General features: G+C 61.6%; 1 protein-coding gene across 3 annotated transcripts; it reads right to left on the reverse strand.

Annotated features, from left to right (window-relative positions):
* Positions 1-126: 126 nt before the first annotated feature.
* Positions 127-13996, reverse strand: CASKIN2 (CASK interacting protein 2). 3 transcript variants are annotated; one of them, XM_055321717.1, is made up of 20 exons: positions 13911-13996; positions 12222-12766; positions 8047-8098; positions 7422-7519; positions 6873-7018; positions 6676-6771; positions 6450-6580; positions 6157-6265; positions 5729-5837; positions 5400-5494; positions 4673-4934; positions 4432-4553; positions 4281-4341; positions 4110-4201; positions 3818-3928; positions 3638-3739; positions 3387-3525; positions 1747-3222; positions 1437-1659; positions 127-998 (listed from the first exon to the last, which is right to left on the reverse strand). In XM_055321717.1, the coding sequence occupies exons 2-20, from the start codon at positions 12313-12315 to the stop codon at positions 908-910; spliced, it is 3609 nt and encodes a 1202-aa protein (XP_055177692.1). In that variant the 5' UTR covers positions 12316-12766; positions 13911-13996; the 3' UTR covers positions 127-907. The 3 variants fall into 3 exon arrangements, with proteins under 3 accessions (XP_055177692.1, XP_055177709.1, XP_055177698.1); XM_055321734.1 differs by having other exon boundaries at positions 12222-12335; positions 13911-13984; XM_055321723.1 differs by having other exon boundaries at positions 12222-12725; positions 13911-13969.
* Between the last annotated feature and the right edge of the window lie 244 nt (positions 13997-14240).

The following is a 14240-nucleotide window of genomic DNA, read 5'->3' on the forward strand; positions in this document are numbered from 1 at the left end:
CCCAAGGGGGAGGAGAGGGAAGAGCCCAAGCCTTGCCCCTCCACACTGGCGGGAGCCCTCGGGTCCAGCTCGGGCGAGAACCCTGGGCTCAGAGGTCCGTGGCACAGATCCAAACACACAGCCCAGTCACGGGGAATGACACTTTTCATTGGGGTTAGTTGGGAGAAGAGGTTAATGGTTACAGAGCCGGGGCCTGGGCCAACCAGATTGGGCTCCAGCCCCAAGGCGAGCAGTGCACTCTTGCTGTGGTCCGAAGCCCCCTCCCCTGTGTCCTCTCAGGCGGTTATAGATAGAATAAATTCCATTTAAAATATATGCATTTCTCTCTGCTTAAAAAATAACATTTACAAGTTGAAAAAGTTTGGATTTTGGGGAATCTGTTAATCCCACTGTCTCCATTCGTGCCAGCTCTGTCTCACTGGGGAGGGGGGGGCAGGCCTGGGTACTGCCACCACCACAGAGAGCAGGCCCCTGGCCACTTATTTACATGTCCTGTGTACACTGTGCAGACCTGGTGAGACACCCAGGCTTCACCAGCCCCTCAATGTGCCAGGATACCACAGCAGGTGTCCACAGGCCCTGGGGGTGGGAGAGGGCAGAGGAAACACTGCAGGAGCCCTGCCCCCACCTTTCTTCCTGGGAAGGAAGCTCTTACCAGGGTCCCTGTCCATGGAGGAGGGGCTGTCTGGTCAGATTACACGCTGGGAGGGGGCTCTGCTGAGATAGCAGCTTCTGACAAGTCCCCTCAGCCTCCCACGGAGACTGCCCTCCAGAGCTGCTGCGTGGACAGCCACAGGCTTGGAGTAGCAGAAGGGCCCGCGCTCAGGCAGCAAGAGCTTCTGCGCTGGGGCAAAGGCGACAGACACTGCAGGTCACGATGGGCACTTCCGAAGGCCACCAGAAGCGCTCAATCTAGCATGGCATCCAGCTGGTCAGCCAGGGCATCAAACATGGTGCTGATGTCATCCAGAATGTGCTTGGCAGAGGTGCTGGGAGGGCTGCAGCGGGGGAAGGACCAGGTCTGATCAGAAACTGGCCTGCACCCCATGGGCTATGGGTGGGCTGGGGGCTGTTCCCAAACTCCTGGCTGATGCCAAGCACTCTGCGTGCATCTTACTTCTCAGCCTCCCGAGGCAGCAGGAGCTGCGGCCCCTCACAAGGGTACAGGGCTCAGGAGGAAGGGATGTGCTCCAGCTCACATGCCTCTATGGGCCAGCCACCAGGATTCCCCACAGGTCAGATCTGGGTGGTTTCAGAACCTGGGCTCTGGCCATTCCAGTAAGGGTCACCCCAGCCTAAGGATCTGTCTGGGCACCCTCCCCCCTGCTCCTGTCCCCTGCCAACATCCCCAGGACCCCGGGGAAGAGGATCGAGGAAGAGCTGTTCCTCCACTGTAGCCCCTTCCCTCCCTGCACCCAGCACCCAGCACCCCTCACCCCTCTCGCTCCTCAGCGCCAATGCTCTTCTCTGCGGCCCGTAATGCAGCTGCCAGGGAGGAGCTGGTCTGTTCCAGCCTCTGCTGGGCCCGGCCAGAGCCCACAGTCCCAGTGCTCTCTGGCCTTGGAGGAGGCACGGGGCGGGGGCCAAGCCGGGGAGCCAGCTTCGGGCCTGAAAATGCCAGCTGGGTGCAGGCCACAGACACAGGCTTGGGGGCCGTTCCTGCAGAGACAAAACGGTTGGCTGTGACTTAATGGGCCGGCTACAACCTTTGCAACAGTGCCCCCTCCCACAGGCCCTGCCTCATACCTGCACCTGGCACCTTGATGAGGGCAGCGGGGGAAGCTGGGGGCTCTGTCTCCCCGTGCCGCCAATCACCTGTTGAGCTTTCCAGAGCAGGCCCGGGGCAGGGGGGTGCAGAGGGCTGGGTTTGGGGGCTGGGAGAAAGGGGTGCTGGAGCTCCCTGAGTTGGAAGGCTGCTAGGGTCCGGCCGGGGAGGGCTGGGAGCAGCTGAGGAGGGCTCGCTGGGGGTCTGGGAGGGCAGGGGGGCAGAGGGGCTGGGCGTGGCACTGGCCACCCCGAAGGCCAGCAGGGCCGTCTGCAGCGGCTCTCTCTCCCGGCATTTGGGTCTCCGCTTGACAGTGTCTGACTCTGTGAGGTTGAAATCCAGGCCAGCGGGCACAGGTGCCTCCCGGGGAGGGGGGCCAGCTGGCTTCGGCCGCTGTTTGATGGTCAGGTTCCCCTCCTCTGCAAATGGGAGCCCCTCCCCTGAGCTGCCCCGAGATGGGGGCGTCCCCTCAGGCCCCGGCTCCTCCTCCTCTGTGTCCGACACGGGCCCTGCTGGCACAGGCGGGCTGGGGGGCTCCGAGGGTCCGGTTGGCTCACTCAGTGTTCGCCTTCGGAGCCCAGAGGCCCCCTCCTTAGGCCCCGGGCTTTCATCTAGCGGAGGCGCCTCTGTGGTGGGGCCAGAAACCGAGCTGAGACGTTTAGGGGGTGGGGGTGGCGGGCCTTTGCGTCGGGCACGAAGGGCAAAGGACTGGCTGCGGGGAGCCCCTCGAGCTGGGGTCGGGCTAGGGCTGGTCCGCGCTAGGGCACTGCGTCCTGGTCGCCGGGTGAGGGTGGCATAGCTGCCCAAGGCACTGTCCGCTGGCGCCTCGGCCTCCCCCTCTGCTTCCCCCTCCGCAGGGCCCGGACGGCTCAGGCTGTGTGACCGGCGCTTGGGCCGGGGTGGGTCCGGAGGAGTGGCAGGAGGACCAGCCAAGTAGGAGAAGGCACGGGGTGCCCCGGGAGGTGGCCCTGGAGCTGGGCTAGAGGGTGAGGCCTGGGGATGCATAAAAACGTAAGGGGGAGGCCCTTGGCCAGGAAGTGGGGAACAAAGCTTAGAGGGTCGCTCTGTGCCCTCTGGAAGGTTTCTCTCCTGTGGGGTGCTGGAGTCTCCACCACTGGGCTGGGGGGCAGGCTGTTCCTGTGAGTGCCCGGACCCTCGTGAGCGTGCTCCAATGCTCTCCTGGCTGGGGGAGCGGGCGGGGGGCAAGGGGAGTGGCTCGGGACCACCCCCAGCCATGGCTGCCTGTAGCTCTGGGCTTAGCTCGCTGCCCTGAAAGGTGAGGAGGCGTGGGCCGGTGGCAGCCGGACCGTCCCCATTCTCCAGCCCCTCGATGGCCATGAGCTCCGGGCCTCTGGCTAGCCGGCGGCCACCGCCTTCAACCGGGACCTCCCCCTGCAGGAGGCCCCGCCGCAGCTCGGCCAGCCGCTTCACTCCCAGCATCAGCTTCTTTTGATGACCTGAGAGGGGACGGGTAGAGGCCACAGGGTTAGCCGGGGCTGCAAAGGGCCACCCTAGCCCCTCCTGGACCCCGTTCTCCCTGTTGGGCCTGAACCCTGGGACATCTTAGAGACCCTTGGAGGCACGTGGGGGCCCGGCCAGGAGGCCCCAGGGCAGTCCTCACCGAGCTTGTTGACTCCGATCTCCTGCAGCTCCTCCCAGGTGAGGTCGGCCACCAGCCCCATGGAGTCGTAGCCGCTGCTCACTAACTGCTTGTGGTACTGCGGCAGCCCTAGCGCACACAGCCACTCCCGCAGGTCCGCCTGGAAAAGGACCCCATGGGAGCTGGCTCCCTGGCCCGCTGCAGCCCCCAAGCCAGGACGGGCCCACACGGCCATGGCTGCGGGTGGGAGCCGGTGCCAGCCACCTGCTTACCGGGATGTAGTTGGGCAGCCACTCGGCGATGCTGAGCTGAGCAATCTCTGAGGCGATTTTCTTCCTGTGCCCAGGCTTGGTCACCCCGATGGCCGTCAGGTCCTGCCACACAGACTCGTGCCATCAGGCCCCGTCCGGCGCCCACTGGGCCCTCCACTGCCCTCCTGCTGTAGCACCTACCTCAGGAGTCATACGGCTGATGGTTGGCACATCATAGCCAGCCTGCAGAAAGTGGGCGGTGTAGCCTTCCAGCTGGAACTCACTCAGCCAGTTATGAATGGCCTGAGCGTCCTGTGGCATAGGGGCAGAGGCTGAAGTTAACAGAGCCGAGCCTACTGAGGAAGAGCCGAGGCCGTGGCCCAGCCACCTGTTCCAGCCTCCCCTAGGGACCTGGCCTGAGTCCATACTGGCACCCATCCCACACCACTGTGCCCCCCGAGACCCACAGCCTACTTCCCAGTGGAGGTCACACCTTCCCCTCCAGCAGCTGCTCCGGCCTCACGTCCTGGGTGAAGAGCTGTTCCCCAGAGCGGTAGTGAACCAGAGGGCGGTGGTTCAGGTTGTCTTTGGGAGGGAAAGAACTGGAATCAGGAGCGGCACGGTGGAGGGATGCCCACCCAGGTACCATTTACCCCCTTCCTACCTGCCAGGGGTAGTGGGTGCAATCCCGGCAGCACCTGGTCCTCTCCCGTGGAAGGCAGAGGCTAGAGACAGGGAAGGGTCTACTCAGCAGGTGGGGGGCTGACTGCAGGGTTTAGGGCTCTGTCCTGGTCCCAACACCCCCTCTCTCCTACCTGGGCGTTCTCAATAAGAAGGCCAGTGCCATGGCCGTTGGTGCCCTCGGAACTCTGCCCGCTGCCGGCACTGCGGATGCTGCCCACGCTGCCCTCACTGCCCACACTATTCCTGTCACCTGCTACAGGGGCACAAGCAAAGAAGTTATAACCCCAGTTGGCCCTGCCAACAGCTGACTGGCAGCTTGCCAAGGCCAGATGCCCACCCTGGTGCCTGGCACTGCCCTCTGGGAGGATGTACCTGGGCTGTCTGGGCTGAGGCCCACCCGAGGAAGCTGGCCATAGGGTAAAGGGTGTAAGGGGTCATCGGCAGGGGGCTGTGGTGTCCGAGAGAAGCCTGGGCGCAGGGGGGTGGGAGCAGATGGGAGGCGAGGTGCGAGGACGCCCACCCGCTTGCTGACCACCTCCACGATGCCTGGGGGGAAGTAGCCCACACGGTCCGTGCCCCTCTGGCTCTCATGGATGTGGCCCTTCCAGCGGCCATCGGGATGCTGCTCAAGCACCTGTGGCAGATGGGGCAGTGTGGGGGGGGTGACAATGAGAACAATCACTTCCTGCACCAAACAAGAGCAGCCAGCCAGCCCCCCAGTCCAGCTCCTCTTCCCACAAGAAGTTGATGTCCAAGAGCACCCAGAGCGCTGCCCTTACTTGCCGGCATCCGGCTCAGGCCCAACCCTCTCTGTGTGCCTCCAGGGCATACAAACAAGGGTCCCCGAATCAGCCTGGATTCAAATCCCAATGCTACTACTTGCCATATGATCTCAGGCAAACCATTTTAATTTCTCTAAGACTCAATTTTGTCGTTCTGGGAAGGAAATAGAAATAGCACCTTCCTTACCTGGATGGGAGGAACTCAACGAGACAGTACACCTAAAGACCTTACACAGAGCCTGATCCACAGCAGGTGCCCACGTTAAGTGACAGCAATCACTAGTGCTAGCAAAGGGATGCCTGCACCAGGTCCTCACCGTGATGACATCCCCTGCCCGGACATTGAGAGCAGTGGGATCATGGAGGTTCCAGAAATCCTTGAGCGCTCGCACCTTCAGGATCCCTGAGGCCTCTGAGAGAAGATGCAGTGTAGGCGTCCACTGAGGGTCCTTAGGGTGTCTTCCCACCTGTCCTGTCCCGTCCACAACCCTCCCCCGGGATCCCGTTGCAGCGGTCCCCTGACTAGCGCTGGGTTCAAGAAGGTGACATCTTGCTCCTGGGACCTTGCTCCTGCTCCCCTTCCTAGTACGCACCAGAGAAGCTCTGGATCCCACCCTGGGCTGGGTCTTCTCTCACATGCACTCACCCCGCAGTAACTGCTTGATTTCTCGGCTGGCCTGGGAGGTGGTAAACTGATTCACGATGTCCAGTGCTGTCTGGTTATACGTGTTCCGAATGTTCACGTCCACCCCGCCCTGGGTGCACAGTGCAGTGTAAGCGTGCACGAAACACTGTGCTTGCCACTTCCCCCAATCCTCACGGCTGCCCAGGAGGCGAATGGTTCCTACTATTTCTACGTTTTATAGATGAAGGAATGGAAGCTCAGAGATAGGATAGTGGAGGTGCTCAAGGTCATTCAGCCGGTGAGAGGCAGAGCTGGGGGCCTGAACCAGGTGGGTCTGCTCTCCGCCCATCCAAACACCATGTTGTGGCATGCTTCCACAGCGGCTCTAGGCCACGGCACCCAGGGGGGCTCCGCACACGTGTGCAGGGTGGCCAGGCACCCACACCCACCTCCAGGAGCAGCCGTACCACCTCCGTCTTGCCATACAGTGCGGCTTCGTGGAGCGCCGTGCCGGTCTTGGTCTGCCGGTTGATCTCGATCCCCGCTCTAAGGAGCTGTCTGTGGGCATGGGGGGCAAGTCACAGGCATGGGGGTGGGGGCAGGAAAGGAAGCAGATTGCTGGGGGCTGGGAGAATGATCCAGAGCAAGGGTGAAGAGGGCAGCAGGGCAAGGAGCCGAGGGGGACAGCACTCATTCCACAGGAAGGGGATGAGGAAGTGGCGGGGGGGCACCCAGTGGGTACCTGATGACCTCTCTGTGGCCATTCTTGGCAGCCAAGTGCAGGGGTGTGGTGTAGTTGGGGTCACACGGGTCCTTGGCCTCACCCTCCAGCAGCGCCACACACAAGTGACTGTTCAGTAGCAGCTGGGCCACCTGTAGCAAGCGGCACCCAGTAGGGCTTCCTCCTGAGACGCCCCCCTCACCCCACAGGTGCCCAGGACCTAGTACCCAAGGGCTGCAGGCCTCACCTTAAGCCGCCCAAACTCACAGGCCAGATCCAGGGGTGTCTTCTTTGCCTTGTTGACCAGGCATGGGTTGGACTGATGCTGGAGGAGCATTTCTGACTGGGGTGGAGGCAGCTGAGTGAGGAGTCTGGCCTGGCCAGCCTCCCCACCCCCTCCACTGCTCCAGAGCCCCTTGCGGGCAGGTGGGCAGGTTCACGTACCACTTCATAGTGTCCATACTGGGCAGCCAGATGCAGTGGGATCTGCCCATCCAGCGAGGCGGCATTGACGGCTGCAGAGGCGCGCAGCAGCAGCCTCACTGGCTCCAGCCGGCCCTGCCAGGCTGCGTAGTGCAGTGGGCGCATGCCTGCAGGAGGAAAGCGGATCTGAGGAGGTCCTGGGCTGCTATGGGGTCAGGGGAGGGAGCTCAGCAGAGTCCAGAGCCACCCCAGCTGGAGGGGGAGACAGACCCAAGGGGAGTGATGCTGGTTTGGTCAGAGAAATGTCTGGTTCACAAGGCTGAAGTCAGAATCCCATCTGGCCCACCATAGGTGATCTGGGGGGATCTCACGACAGGAAGGTAACCTGAGCCTCCTCATCTGGGTAACAGGGTATTAGAACCACTCACCACCCCAGAAGGCTGTGAAGATTAAAGAGGTAAAGGATCTGCAAGCCAGAGAAACTACACCAACCCATATTAGCATTGCTGGGATGTCACAGGAGCAAACTGTGACCACAGGGTGTGGCCAGGGGACACACTGGGGTCTCACCATTGCTGTCCTTGATGTCAACAGTGGCCTGAGCCTCCAGCAGCAAGGCTATGAGCTCCAGGCTGCCCCCCAAGGCGGCATGATGGAGAGCAGAGAATCTGGTGTGGGGGACACAAAGTAGGGGTGTTGAGTGAGCAGTCCCCCACCCCCCAAATCCTGGTCGTCCACACCAGACTCATCCTGGAGGCTGGCAGGGCTGAGTGACTTGCCCACTGTGCCCTCGCCCCCCCCCACCCTGCCAGCCCTGCCGTGGGAGCGCAGAACAGCCGGGCTACGGCATGAAAGGGCTCAGTGTCTGGGCTGAGAGGCCTGTTTGTCTGGCCTCCCCCCCCACCAGCCCAGGGGAGGGGGCCGTGGGAGCAGGAGCCCGAGGGCTCCTACCCTCTGGGGAGAAAAGGGGGCCTAGCAGGAATCTGACCCAGGAGGCCCCTCAGAGAGGCATTAGGGCTCCCTCCCCTCACTTGAGGATAGCGCCACAGGCAGGAGGGTGGGCAGGAACCAGAGCTCTCAGCAAACATAATTCAAGGGCCAAGTTTGACAGGGGAAGGGACTCTAGGGCCCAGGTCTTTCCCCTTACCCCTCCCCCACCCCACAGCTCTGGAGAGGGATGCGGGCTCACACTCACCCATCAGCATCCTGATAGTTGACGTTGAGTCTCTTCGTGGAGCCGAGGAGCTCTGGGGGGATCAGAGCAGAAGACATCAGGATACCCTAGAATGATCTGTCCTTACCTGCATCCCAACCACTTTTCCCTTCCGCTGCTGAATCCGGCTGACCTCTTGGTGTGCAAGAAAGCACCTGCCCCATGGCCCTTCGGCTGTCCTGTCCCTATGGCTCCCCACTGGCCCACAGGCTCATCAGCTTGAGAGTGCCCAGTGCAGGGAGTAGCCGCACCAGGGGCCTGGCTTCCCTGGGTCCCCAGCTTGTTTATAGAGCCAGAGGGGGCGGGAAAGGGGGAGACTGGCATGCCATGCCCTCAACAGACAGGCCCACGAGTGCATGGTTAGCATTCCTGCCTGAGCAGGCCAAGGGGAGTCTCATTGTCCCACTGGGCCAAGAGGGCTGGGGGAGAAAGGAGAGGGCCACTGGACGCTGGAGGTAGTAGGGCAGATGCTAGGGCTGGACTCAAGCTCGGGGACATCCCTGAGTGGAGCGGGGTGAAGAAGGTGGCATCAGACAGACCTGCACTGGGCCCGGCTCTGCCATGTACTGCCTTGTGTGATCCTGAGCAAGTCACTTAACCTGTCAGGCTTAGTGTCCTCATCTGTAAAATGGGCCAATCACAGATCCTGCTCACCAGTTGTAAGGATTATGCCTGACCCTTGTCGGCACACCACAGAGGGGGGCCGTCACCCTTCAGAGCTCCTTACACCTTAGCTGTTACTCTCCACATGCTGTCCTCTGGCAAAACTGGTACAGTCCCCCACTGGCTCCTGTCAGGGGAGTAACTGCTGATTCTGCACCCACAGGCTCCCAGCAGAGATGTCCACACCCCTGCAGAGGGCTCTCTGCTGGGTGGTGGCCAAAGGAGCCAGGGGCATGGGCAGGACACTGGTTGGTCCCCATCGGGGAGAGCGATAGGATTCAGGCAGGTGTGCTCCATGCACCGGCCAGGGCACAGGAGGGGACAGTCTTTGATGAGCGTTCGGGAGAGGAAGGGGAATGTCTGTCACAGGCGGGCCCCTGCCTCCTGCTGGAACCCACCCCTGCTGGGAAGGAGGCCTGGCTCAACCCAGGCTGGGCAGGGTGCCAAGCATGCTGGTCCAGGCCTGCCCTCCGGGCCCTGGTGGGCCCCTGAATACCCCAGCAAGACAGGGCCTCATTCCAACAGGGAGGGATCAACACGGTAGTGAGGAGCACAGGATGGGGAGAGAGGGGACGGCCACGTTTAGGGCTAAGCCAAATCACACTATACGCTATGCAGAAAAGGTAAATACAGAGCTGGGCAGTGACAGAAGGGGTGAGGGGGTGGAGGCCGCTGGAAAAAAAACAGAGGCCTCCCAGCCTTCCTCTGGCCTCCTTGGAAAGTCCTTGTCAGAGAGAGCCACTCAGGGCACTGCGAAGGAGAGGGGCTTTAGGAGCAGGAAGTGTGTGGTTCAAATGCTCCCCTTACTGGCCGAACGACCTTGGCCAGCCAGTCACTGAAGATGACGAGGTTGGCGGGGAGGAGACACAGAAAAGTCCCTCCACCTGCTGCTGGCCTGGACAGCCCAGGATGGGGCAGCCCAGTAGTGAGATACAGTCCCTCCGGGGAGTGGCAGGACAATGTGACAGGAGGAATAGACAGGAACAGGGGCAGGGCCAGGCTGGGTGGCTCTGTTCTTTCCAGAACAATGGCCGGAAAGGCTGTGGGGGGAGGCTCCGAGTGACTGGGCTAGGGACCTTGGCTGGAGGGCGGAGGGTCCTGGTTCCTGGCAGTGGCTCCAGGCACTTCCCCTGCAGTGCAACCTTCTTCCCGGCCTGGCTCTGGGGGTGGAAGGGTCGCTCCTGATTTAGGTTCAGGCAGAGGATGTGAGCTCATTGGGCCACCCTCAGCCCACTCCATTTCCTCCCGCCAGAGAAGGAGACAGCTCAGAAAAGGGAGTAGGGGAGCGAGGGAGGGCAGGGCAGGGGCACCTTCTTCTCCCAGCCACATGCTCCATCAAGAGGACCTGGGTGGGCAGGGAATGCCAACCCCCCAGTGACCAGACAGCAAATAGAAGCCAAAGAGACAGCATCTCCCAGTGGCCAACCAGAAGGCTCTAGCCACCCACCAGAAGGAAAAGGGGGAGCCCTGACACCTCCCTTTCTGTCAGTTTCCTTCGCCCTTCTGGGATATGGGGCAGGAGTTCCCAGCCTCCCTTCTGAGACTGCTTTAGAGGCACCGGACAACTTTCTGATTTGCAGTCTCCAGGTCTCTGTGATGCTTCTCATTCTGAGGGAGAACAGGGAGCCTGCACTCTCAGAACAATCACTAGGTAATTCTGAGGGGCAGGAGCCAAGGGGAGAGGACAGGGACTTGACTGATCTGCCACAAAATGGCTGTGTGACCTTGGGCAAATCACTAATCCTCTCTGAGTGTCAGTTTTCTTATCTGTAAAGAAGATATAGAAATACCCATCTCACAGGGAATTGAGCGCTTAGAATATTTCATAACCTACAGGTTCCTCAAATGTCGCCTTGTGAGTCTCCTTCTTGCACCAGCTTTCCCAGCTTCTCAGAGGATTGGGAGGGGAGGCTCAGTGCCAGGGCCTCACAAGGAGTCCCAGGACTCTGTCACTCTGTGCCCGTGCCTACATACTGCCTATACAACGTACAAGTCCCCTCTGGAGCTGAGGGAAGGGATCTCTTCCCCCCCCCCCCCCCAGACATTTCCCCTGGGGCACAGGGCACCTTCCCAGAGCCTAGGAGCCTGGCTGTGAGGTTCCCACCACTGGCCTCTCGACCCCACCCACTTGCCCTCCTGAGGGCCTAACTTTGAGGCCCCAGGCCGGGAGGCCAACAGCAGCTCAACCAAAGCCCTACTGGGCAGGTCGCCAAAAACAACACAGAGGTGAGGGGGAGGAGGGGGAGGGGCTCCCACTCTTGGGCCTCCAGGGCACTCCGGGACCTCCTTGGCACCTTCCTCCCACTGTGCTCACCCGGTATCCACTTCCCCAGGGCACAGAGATCACACTACCTGTGCTCCCCAGCCCCCCTGGCCCAGTTCCATCTCCCCATACCCTGGGGCTCCTGCCCTAGTGTGCAAGTGGGTGCACACCCACTTGCACAACTCCCAGGCCCTTCAAATTTAACCTTCTGGCACCCCCAAACTCCCAGGTGTGGGTAAGGATAATTAGATGCCTTCATGTTGTCTGGGGCGGGGGGGGGGGGCGCTGGCTGTGCATAGGACTAAGGTATGTCTTGGGGCTAGAGACCCAGCACTCTGAGGGAATCCTCCCTCCCTAGCCCCAGTCTGGTGGCAGGAGCTACCTCCTGCCCCTGCTGGTCTAGAAACTCCAGGGAAAGGTCCAGGGTCTCCTGGGATAGAGCTGAGAGAGCTTGCCCTGAAGCCCAGAAATCCACTCTCCTTGGCAGGGGGGGAGTCTCACCACAGAGGTACCCAAGAGATGGGGTTCAGGTATGCATAGAGCCCCCACAAGTCTGTCAAGACTAGAGACCCAGGCTTTGGAGAGACCTCTAGAAAGTTAGCTTTGGCCACAGCCCTCCCAGGGCACACAGGCAGCAAAGTCAAGGGGAAGGGGCTTTAGCAAGTGCTGAGAAAGCAATGAGCTTTGCTTTAAGCAGTAGAGCCCTCTGTTCTGAAGTGCTCTTACAGGCATCCCCATTAAGGCAACATAAATGCAGAAATGCTCTTGCTGAATCGGGGGTTGGGGTTGGAACTCCAGCTAGTCAGTCTTTCCCAGCCCACTGCCAGAAAACTCGTGCCTCCAAAGAAGACATCAGAAAAACCACCTGCTAAAGGCAACTCCAATGAGGCTGAGAATTTTGGTCTGTTTTATTCACTGCTGCCACATAATGGCCCAGCGCCTAGAACAAACTGGCACACAGTAGGCACTCAAACAAACTTGAATGAATGCATTTCAACCCATTCACTCTATAGGTGAGGAAACTGAGGTCCACAGAGGTTACATGATTTGCCTAACGATACACAGCAAGGGGTGACCCAGCTCCCTCTATGGCTCTCCCACAGTCACTCCTTAGAGAACAGAACAGTCCTCCCACCCCAAGACCCCAAATCAAAGACCCACAAGCCTCTCTCCGCAGCCTGAGCACTCAGGGCAGGATCTCTGCTAGACAGTCATCCCACCAAGCACTCACTTGTCTTTGCGGCCTTGACCTTAGCCACAAGTTTCTGCACACCAGTCACATCTCCGTTCTTGACGGCGAGGATCAGGTCCTGTTCACGACCCATTCCGGTCCCTGGGCTGGGCTCTGGGATCAGGAGTCCAGGGCAGAGGCAGGAAAACTTTAGGTCTAAGCCAAGGCGTCAGGGTGCCATGCCTTGGACCTCTGGAGGGCCAGGTGTCTCCTGGGGGAGCGTGTCTGGTGTCCCAGCAGGGGGCTTCTTGTTACGCACTGACGGGTACTCCCTCAAAATGTTTCATGAGCAGCCACCACAAGCAGGAAAACCGATCTCTGAGGGGGTGGAGGCCGTGTGGAAACCCGGACAGATAGCTGCTTGCCGCGGCTGACGGCCCAGGGATGGGCTGGGACTGGGCACGCCAATCTTCCCAGCGTGGCTCAGGAGCACCAATGCCCACCCAGAGAGCAGTCAGCATTCCCTCGGGCCTCGGGAAGCAGCAGTGGACAAGTCTCAGGGGTCTGGAAAAGGTGTAGTGCCTCTGCTGAAGGCTGGGCCAGGCCTGAAAGGGTCCCAGAAGCGGGGCTCAGAAGAGTAGGACAGGGCTTCCACGGAGCCCCCAAACCACCCTAGCTGCCCTTCTGAGTCAAGGAAGGGCCAAGCCACTCAAAGCAGGGAGACAGCTGCCAGGCATGAGAGGAGTATTTGGGGGGAGGCGGTGACTTTCTGGGAGAGGGAGGCTGAGTCATGGAGGCCCCAGGGCACCTGGCAGCACCTCAACCTGAGGCAGGAGGGGCAGCTGGCAACACGACACACTGGGGCAGGCTGGGCCCAGCAGCCTGTTCTCCACAGCCCGGGGCTCTGACACCCACAGACAACTGGTGGGCCAGGAGGTGAGGCCTGGAAGGGTCAGGCACAGGCAGACACACAGCGGTCACTCCCTGTGGAAAGTACCTGCCCCCACACTCCTCCCAATCTAAGCTTTACTGTAATAGCTGGATGCCCTAGCCCCAGGCTCTGTACGAATTCAGAGGGTGGAGTGGGGAGCTTACAGCTCCCCATTTCTGGCGGGTGTCTGAGTGCTGGACAGGGAGGCTTTATAGCACCTGTTGCTGACCCATCCTCACCCCTTGCGCGGGAGAGGAAAGCAGCTGGGCAGAGAAGAGACAGGAGCTGGGGGCACTGCTGAGAGACTGGGCTGCGGGGCCCCCCAAGCCTGAACCTGAGGCCCGGAGCCCCGACTTCGCTGCAGAAAAGCTTACGTCAGTTCTCAGGGGCCAGGAATTTGTTGCCCGAGCCCCGTGGCATGAGACCCATGCAGGCCTGGGGCCCTGGCTGGGGTCTCCTTACTCCCAGAACGTCCCAAGCCCGACACGGATGGGACTCCTGCTCTCGCCCGCAGCCAACACAGGAGGAGGACGCCCCCGGCAGTGCTTGGGGTCGGGCTGGCTCCCCCGCCCCCCGGAATGCCCGTCCAGCGCCGCGCAATCCCCCAACCCAGCCCAACCCAGGCCGACCAGGGAACAAAGCGGCGGGAGCGACCGGGAGAGCCCAGCGCGGGCGGGACTGATGCGGGAGGACGGAACGGGGGCGCGAGAAGGACGGAAGGAGCAGAGAGACGAGGGCGCCCGCCGATCCCGAAAGAAAAGTTAGTTGGCGCCCGCCCTCAAAGGTGCTGACCCCCCGCGCAGCCCCCGCGGTCTCACCTTTCCCCGCCGCCCCGCCGGGGGTCTGGCTGGCCCTGCCCGGTCCCTGGCACTCTGGACGGTGGCTCCCACTGCCCCCCTTACCCCTTTCTCCTCCCTCTCCTCCTTTTCCAAGGCCGGCTCGGCGCCTCCCGCAGGAAATCCCGCCCCTCCCCCCTCCCTCCCGCCGGATCGCGAGCGGAGGGACCGTCCCGGCCTCGCAGTCGGGCTGTCAGTCAGCGCCCGCGGCCCCGCCCCTGCCCGTACCAGACCCCGCCCCCGCTGCGTCCGTCCGGACCCGGCACGCTGGCCGGGTCAGCGCATGCGCCCAGGTGAACCGGCGCGGTGGGG

Source organism: Nyctereutes procyonoides, unplaced genomic scaffold, assembly GCF_905146905.1.
Source record: "Nyctereutes procyonoides isolate TBG_1078 unplaced genomic scaffold, NYPRO_anot_genome, whole genome shotgun sequence".
Lineage (NCBI taxonomy): Eukaryota > Metazoa > Chordata > Mammalia > Carnivora > Canidae > Nyctereutes > Nyctereutes procyonoides.

Coding starts and splice junctions, on each gene's coding strand:
- CASKIN2 (XM_055321717.1), bottom strand. CDS start 12,315: ATGGGTCGTGAACAGGACCTGATCCTCGCCGTCAAGAACGGAGATGTG. Junction 8,099..12,221: donor GGTCAAGGCCGCAAAGACAA/GTGAGTGCTTGG, acceptor TGATCCCCCCAG/AGCTCCTCGGCTCCACGAAG. Junction 7,019..7,421: donor TGACATCAAGGACAGCAATG/GTGAGACCCCAG, acceptor TTCCTCCTGCAG/GCATGCGCCCACTGCACTAC.